This window comes from Cetorhinus maximus, chromosome 10 (genome assembly GCF_964194155.1).
Source record: "Cetorhinus maximus chromosome 10, sCetMax3.hap1.1, whole genome shotgun sequence".
NCBI classification, from domain to species: domain Eukaryota; kingdom Metazoa; phylum Chordata; class Chondrichthyes; order Lamniformes; family Cetorhinidae; genus Cetorhinus; species Cetorhinus maximus.
Window position 1 is genome coordinate 66,776,957 of NC_135888.1, and position 8,354 is coordinate 66,785,310.

The 8,354-nt window shown below is 38.6% G+C and overlaps 1 protein-coding gene across 2 annotated transcripts in view; it reads left to right on the forward strand.

Annotated features, from left to right (window-relative positions):
• The window catches only part of afap1l1a (actin filament associated protein 1-like 1a), a 225,950-nt gene extending 219,392 nt beyond the window's left edge, over positions 1 to 6,558 (forward strand). For both annotated transcript variants that reach the window (XM_078550584.1, XM_078550583.1), the window contains exons 18-20: positions 906 to 1,096; positions 3,446 to 3,562; positions 5,899 to 6,558. In XM_078550584.1, the coding sequence (XP_078406710.1) occupies positions 906 to 1,096; positions 3,446 to 3,562; positions 5,899 to 5,925 (335 nt within the window). In that variant the 3' untranslated portion in view covers positions 5,926 to 6,558. The remainder of the gene's footprint in view (positions 1 to 905; positions 1,097 to 3,445; positions 3,563 to 5,898) is intronic.
• Positions 6,559 to 8,354: the final 1,796 nt, after the last annotated feature.

Below are 8,354 nucleotides of genomic sequence, written 5' to 3' on the forward strand. Positions count from 1 at the left end.
CGTCATGTCCCTGTTGCTCACTTCTTAGTAACCCGCTAAAGAGTGGTAAAGGTAGATCCCTAGAGCATGCCATCACAGGTTGTGGAATGGGGTGGGTGGGAGAAGTGGGGAAGGAATGAGTTTACTACCTTCAAAAATATGTTTAAGGGAATGGGAGGCATATAAAAGAGGTGTAATTATCAGTAAGAAATTCAGCTGACCAACATGGTATTGAGATTGTCAGCGAATAGGGACACATCTGCTTCAGATCATTGTTTATGTTGTTTTGGTGGTAATGTATCAATGAACCCCTGCTTTGTCAATACATCACTGAATTAATCTGATGAGCAACTGAATCATTCAGCCAAGTTTGATCCCAGGTTTTCACTGGAGAAAGTCTGCATTTGGATATCTGGGGAGAGGCGATTTCCTCTACGTGCTAGGAGGAACAAAATCATAACCACATTTATTAAAAATGAGTTAACAAGTTGGAGGGATAACTTTTGGCGATGATCAGAATTGGCATGATGGACTATGCCACTGAATAATCTGCCAAGCTTCATTGCCATGCCGACTCATGATTAGTAGACTGTTGAGTGAGGTAGTAGTGAAGAGTGACTGACACCCTTGCAACTGTATTGCAACAAGGTGTCAAAACTTTCAGAAGAAGAGTTGAGGAAATTAGCAAAAAAAGACAACACATGAACCTTGGGCCAGCACCATATCAAAGGTCAGGCATATCCAATCTTAATTGATCCAAACCAAGTTACATTTAGATTTTTCCAAGTAAATTATTGTTGGTCCAATTCAAATTGTTTCAGATTAAGCTGGACCTTATCAATATACTCATACGTACACATGGGAAGAAACATGCACCATGCACATGGTGATTGGGCTAATGTACTTAATGTGGACATTTTTCACAGGTAAAAAATCTCAAATTGCTCTGGAAGAGAAAATAAGGATGGTGGAAGAAAAATGTAAAGATAAAGAGACTGAGCGGGTGGAGTTGGAACTCAAATTAACACAAGTAAAGGAAAATCTGAAGAAAGCCATTGCAAGGGGAGCAGAAATTAGTTTATCCATTGACTCCAGATCAGACTCTTCTGGTCTGCAGGTACTTGAAGAATGTTTATTGTTGGAACAGAAATGGAAATAAATTGTGAAAAATGAAACAATTAACCTTAACGTCTTCTGAATATTACATATTTAAATGTAGTTATCACCTTAGAAGAAAGAGAGGTGATCTCATTGAAGTGTACAAAATTCTTAGGCTTGACAGGGTAGATTGCAGGAAGGATGTTTCCCCTGGTTGGGGGGTCCAGATCCAGGGGACAGAGTCTCAGAATAAGAGTTGGGCCATTTAAGACCAAGATGAGGATGAATTTCTTCAATAAGAGGGTGGTGAATCTTTGGAATTCTCTACCCCAGAGGGCTGTGGGTAGTCAGTCATTGAGTATGTTCAAAGCAGAGGTCAATAGATTTCTAGATACCAATGACATCAAGGGACACGGGATAGTGCAGAAAGATGGTGTTGAGGTAGAAGATCAACCATTATCTAGTTGAATGGTGGAGCAGGCTCGAGGGGATCAATGGCCCACTCCTACCCCTATATTTGTTCAGTTGATAGAAACCTATTCTCTTTAGAGTTTGAAGGCTGTCAGTTCAAGCCCCATTCTAGTACTTGAGAGCACTATCTAGATTTGACGCCAGTGCAATATTCAGGAAGTACTGCAATTTTTCGGTCTGTCAGAAGACATGTTAGACTAACCTACAAATTGCCTCTTCAGCTGAGTGTAAAAGATGTTATTACACTATTTGTAAGAGAACGGGAAGTTCTCCTGGTATTCTGACCAGCATTCCTCCTTCAACTAGCATCAACAAAAATGAATGAACTGATCAGACACCTCATTCATCTCGGTGTGTGCAGATCTCCCAAACTATTTCATAAAAGTGAAGTGACTTATTATGTAGCAATTCATTGTATGTTAAGTGCATGGCGGCATTGTAAGAAATATAATAGAGTACCATATAAATGCAAGTCCTTTTTGGATGTAAGTGGAAGAACATTTCCAGAAACTTTTCACGTAAAATTCAAATGTTTACCTTAAGAGGAGAGTTTTTGTTTACCAGCATTCAATCTAATGCAAAATGATGGAATGAAAATGCCCCCCCGTCTGGCTGCCCTAATGGCTCATTTAATAAAACCACTGTCCAGGTCCAATCCTGAGTCTTTCCTGAGTAAGCTGATCCCAATCAGGGTTGCAGTATTGACCTCAACACCCCTAAGTTAAAGAGGAAAAAATTCCGCAAGAACCCATGACCCTTATGTCCATTGATTTATTCTGACATGTCCATTCATGGATGTTTAATGAGGAAAGATTCAGCAGCACCTGAATTTCTTCTAAGCTAATCATAGTAAGTAAATCTTCTTGCTGGGAATACAAAGATGAAAAGTTGCCCCTGTAAATTACAAGACAATGACTTGTATCAGATGTTCCCTAATGGCTCTGTTGCTAAATGCATTATCCCATATGTAACTAAGCCACATGATGGAAGGAGGCCCCAGATGTAATCTCAAACTTGCACTGAGTTGCCTGATTTTAACTGGGCATATTAAAGTTGGTTAAAACAGCTGGGCTAAGGAAGGGAAAAACAAGGCAGATACCCAAGTCCAGTGACTAAACAGTGATTTGGTTTGGATGCTCTCCTTGTCTGAACACAGTTAAGAACAGCTTTGGGTTAAGCTGCGACGTCTCCAATATAGCCCACCGACATATTGTCAGGTCTCACAACTATGATTTGTGTGAGGTAATGGAAGACTTTCAGCACCATAGGCAACTGTGACTCATCAGGGGAGGAGAAAAAGAAAGTATAAAATGCCACCTTGACAGAAAGCGTTGACAAATGGCAGCAAGGTTTTGAGTACGGGAGTTGTATTTGGGCCTGATAAAATGAAAATATTTAGTTCACTGTTGCAAATATATTGTGAATGTGGACGAAGATAAAAAAGTTTTTTTTAAAAGCTGCCTGCCCACTCCCACCTGACTGCCCATGCCAACTGTATTATGGCATAGGCAGCATATTATTGGGGTGAATTGGCTTGGTAACAAGCTAATTTGACCCTCGATCATTTATTTAAATATGGCGGGCGGACTGCTGATCTTGGTGCCCGCCCACCTACTGTGTTTTGGGGGTGGGTGGGAAGGCAGTGGGGTTGGCACCTGCCATATTTTACATGCCACCCACCCCAACCCAGTGAAAATGGTGGGCACGTAAAATTCAAACCATAATGCAGAGGTTCCTTTTCATATATGATAAGCATCGTTATACACTTTAGTCTGAGTTTACAGTTCCTGAAGTTAATGAGCAAATGTTGAATGCATGATTATGATTAAAAATATCTGCCCTCAACTTGTGCGGGCGAGTGGTTCAGTTATTAAAATATTGAATTGTGTTCCCACAGACTGAAAATGGTTACACAGAACATCATTTCATTCCTGTGAACTGTGCTTCAGAAATGAGAAGGAGAGCTCCCACCATGATATCCTCCAGTAAAGGATGCGTCTTACAGAAGGCTAAGGTATGAGCTTTGTTTAGATATCTTATCCTTAGTGAAAAAACAAGGAGTCATATTAACTTAATATTCAGCTCGTTTGCCACTGTAGTGTCGTGTCATGTACTAACAATCAAGTTATCAGTAGTATGACAGTTTCACTTAGCAATATGACACTTTTCCATTGGTGTGAGAAGGTTACTGGAAATGTTTGTGCACATACAGGTCTGCCGTAGATCATGGCATATAAGTCTATCTTTGAAGCTTCAAAAAACCCTTCCAAAAATGGTGGTTGGCTTATATGCCAAGCATAACATATGAAATGCAAGTGTTGGTACAGGAGGACCCATTTTTATTTGTCACTTGCCAGGAGCGGTTTGCTCTGTGGAGGTGTGTCTTAAATCCCACACATGTTCTTGGCAACACGGCCCAAATCACTTGCTTGATCCCATGCGCCAACTTATAAAGGTGAGTATAACCAAAAACGTGCATCTTGGAGATGAAAAATTGAGGCCATCTCCTAATGCAAGTATTGCCCTAAACATTGGCACCGAAAAATTGGATTGTCTGATATGCTGCGATTTACGGTATTAACAGATATAAGATGCAACACTGAAATCTGCCTTGTAACTGTATTTTGGGTTTAACTATTATGCATGTATTTAATGGAAAATAATTTATGCAATACGTTGTGTTTCTATCTTATTTCTAAGGGCACAATTTTATGGCCCCGGTTCGGCAGGGACGGGGCCGTAAAATGCTGCGGGCCGATATAAATCCCATTGAGAACAGCGGGAACATAAAATCCCGCTGTCGTAAAATTCTGTCCTAAGAGTCAATACAGATGCTTATCTGGGAGTAATTTATCTCAGTGAATCCAAATGCCCTGGAAACATTTTCATGCAGCACAGAAACCATGCCCTCCTACACACTTTACACCCACCACTCCCCTACACACTTTACACCCACCACTCCCCAGTGTTTCCCTTGCCAGTTCAATGCAGGATCTGGCTCGAGAGTTCAAAACCTTTAGATCCTCAGGGCAACATGGCTCTGCTAGTAGATGGCATTCTAGGAGATGTTTCATTGTTTGGGAAAACTGTCCTCAGTGGACAGTTGGTGTTGTAGTACAAAGCAAATTACATTCACTTTTAATCATACCAGTTTGTGGATGTTTAAGAGGTAATAGTAATTTGGTGATGTATCTCACATGGGCTGAAAGATAGAGAAGCTATTTATTAGATTCAGTACCAAATTCAGTGGTCCAGATTTCACAGTCAGTAACAAACCAATGACACTCACCACAATCTCTATTGTGCGGATCTCCCCCTCCCCAACATGAATTTGAATCTGACGCCAAAACAAGGGGATTTCCAGACGTCCCCTCCTCCCCAACGTGAATTTGAATCTGACGCCAAAACAAGGGGATTTCCAGACGTCCCCCCACTCCCCAACGTGAATTTGAATCTGACGCCAAAACAAGGGGATTTCCAGACGTTCCCCCACTTCCCCAACGTGAATTTGAATCTGACACCAAAACAAGGGGATTTCCAGACGTCCCCCCCTCCCCAACGTGAATTTGAATCTGACGCCAAAACAAGGAGATTTCCAGACGTCCAACAACAGTGATGTCATCAAACTGGGTAAGCAGCCAATCACATAGAAGGATTCAGAAAGCAGACCATGAAGGAAAATGCACCATTTATCCTTCACTTCTTATAAATTTTTACAGCGAGCAAAATAAAAACTGAGATATGCACGTGAAAAGCTGAAATATAAATGATATTAATTTAACTCTGTTTATTATATTACAATTATAGCATTATAATGGAAAAAAATTAACAAACATAAAATTTGTTTTTCAGGGCTAGAGAGTTACCTATGATTTAGTATGCCATTAAAAACACTTACATCTCATTAACAAGCTGTAACTTTTTCTGGGTTTCTTAATAACAAGATTACAGGGTAAGAGAAGAAGTTTTCATCAGTTCAGTGATTTCTAAAGAGCGTCAACTCCAGGGACTTCAACAGTACACCCTGTGGAGGAGCAGGGAGTCATTGACAGCAACTTCTGGATTTTTGCTTTAAACTGCACATGTTCAGATACCAGAAGATGCTGTCTGTTTCAGAAGCGAACACCTATCATTAAAACCACAAACTCTGGATGATTATACTGACAACTAAGTCAGACCCTTTGACTAAGTAAAATCCTTGTGGGAATAATATGATGCAGCAGAAAACTATTTAATGTAATGTACTTCAAATAGCTATAAGGACATATCAAAAGAAATGGAGCTGCTTCTTCACAATACAATTTGGCAAATAAAACTAACAAGAGATTTATTTTCTGTTTTTAATTATAGGAATGGGAGAAAAAGACAGGGACATGAAACGGAGTGAGGAAGGTTGATGCAATGGATTATTTATTAAGATGGAAAGAGTGTAATACATTTCAGACTTTATCAAAGCTTGTCAGTTTTCACAATGTGGAAAATGATGCAGTGTATTCCTGCTCAAGCAGAAGTTGCAAATGGAAGGAATATGTTAAGAAGATAAAATGCTATAGGATGTGGGGTAATGAGTTTGCCATAACTACCTTGTTATTATACTTCAAGGCCAAAAGTTACTTTAAATTACAAGTTCCAGATGTCTCCAGTATGTCACAAAACTCATATTCCTTTAACTTGTAATAACTATTATAATGAAGACTGGAATGAAAATCCAACACATGCAAGCATTACTCAAAGATGTATAAATTCTTATCTATAACTATATGTTAGCTACAATAAATGCCTTTAGGAGAGAAAATCAGGAATAATTAACAAATAACTGATCATAATAATGGCTCATTCTGATCACCGGCTGATCCTACTTGGACTATATTTTAATATTTTCCAGTGTATGCATTGTGTGCTTCAGCTTTAAGCAAGATTACAAAAATACTGTGACTCTTCTCTAGAAACTGTGAGCTCCTTCAGCTATGAGTGCTTTGGGGGTAGGAGTTAGACTGCTCAACTAATAGTAAAAAAAAACCACAATATTTTAAAAATTTTGGACTGACTAAAAGTCATTGAAACATCAATGCACAATCCATGCCCACACATTACTATCTCATGGTGGTATTTAACTTTGTAACCTCCCCCCCACCCCAAGATCTCTGAACTCAGACAGTTCGATTAACATCTGCAACCTTAAATCCCATTCTTCACAGCTCCTGACTCAGAGTTAAACTTCTTTTCCTGGTAGTCAGTACTGCTATGCCATAAGGTAAAATTTTTCTAATATCCATTTCCCTTCAAAGCATGTGGATATTATGTTATCAAGTTCTATGCCCACTAAGCCACACTTTTTCCCCATCGTATGTATAATATTTATTATTTTAAATATCATGTCTCCACTAAGACTCCTTCAATCCAACAAAAATAGAGTCAGTCGCTTGAGTCTGTGTTCATATCTCAACTGGATATAGAACAACCAGAGCCTGGTCATGAAAACTAGGAATGATCCAATAATATTTTGCCAATACCATGACATAATAAAATAACATTGGTGCTTGGTAGGAGTGTGAATAATTAGAAATATCACTACTTGCCATATCATAGAGTCCACAAATGCCATGATGTACTGTGTAGTGGTCATAAAACAATTTCTTATCTTTTTATAGTGCTTTTAATATAATTTTAAAAAAACACAGCAGCATTATAAAACAACACTTGACACCGAGCCACGTGAGGAGATATAGATCAGATGGTCAAAAGACTTGGTCAGAGAGGTAGGGTTTTTTTAAGTAGCACCATAAAAAGGAAGAAAGCGAGGTAGATAATTCCAGAGCTTAGATCCCAGGCAACTGAAGGCACAACCACCTATACTGAAGCGATTAAAATCAAGGCTGCTCAAGAAGCCAGAATTAGATGAGTGCAGATATCTTGGAGGATTGTGGGGCTGGAGGAGATTACAGAGATAGGGAGGGGCTACCAATACCATTCATTGACTTCAACACTGCATTCAAAAAGCATTTGGCAAGAGGCTTTCTAACACTGGACTAAAGTCTGCACTTTGTACAAAGCTAGATGGAAAAGAAAGGAGGTTCTACTTAATATCCACAAGTCAACAAAAGTCAGAATAACTCACGATTCACTTTGAATCAACATTATGCTTTTTTAACAGATTAAAAATGTTAACATAAGAAAAGATTTTTGAATAAGTTGCATCTGTTCATACTCAGCGCCCTTATTTACAATTTTGAGAAGCTATAGAGCTCGAAATGGAGTATTAATCTTGCAGTCTTCAAAAATATAACAGGTTTCATCACTCCTGACAATTAATTGCTATTAACACAAAATATTACCAGTCAAGACAAAATCATTCCAAAAGAACAGTCCTATGTTTAAAGTATTTTCTGAACAAATTTCTAATTTTCTATATTTAGCTCAGTGTAGAAGTGTGGAATAAATGTTTTCTAAAAATGCACATTTTGAAAGGAGCTTGTAAATATGTAGAATGGATTTGCAATTTCTGTGTTTAATGTTTCAAACAAAAGAATTACCATGTTTTCCCAGCCAACTCTAAGCTCAACTTTCCTCATGTTATTCACGGGAAACTAGAGTTTTCTGCTTGTTCATTCCATTTTATAGTTAATTCTTTCATGTGCACCTGTATATATTTAGGGACTAATGCTGTAGACAATTTTTAGTCCAATCTCTGACATTTCCTTTCCAGTTGACTGAGTTGTGAAATCATGTACAATTTGATTGTCAGTAGTTTTTAAACTTGCAACAAAATACTGTTTAATTTGTAAGCACTTTAAAGGGATAAGGTT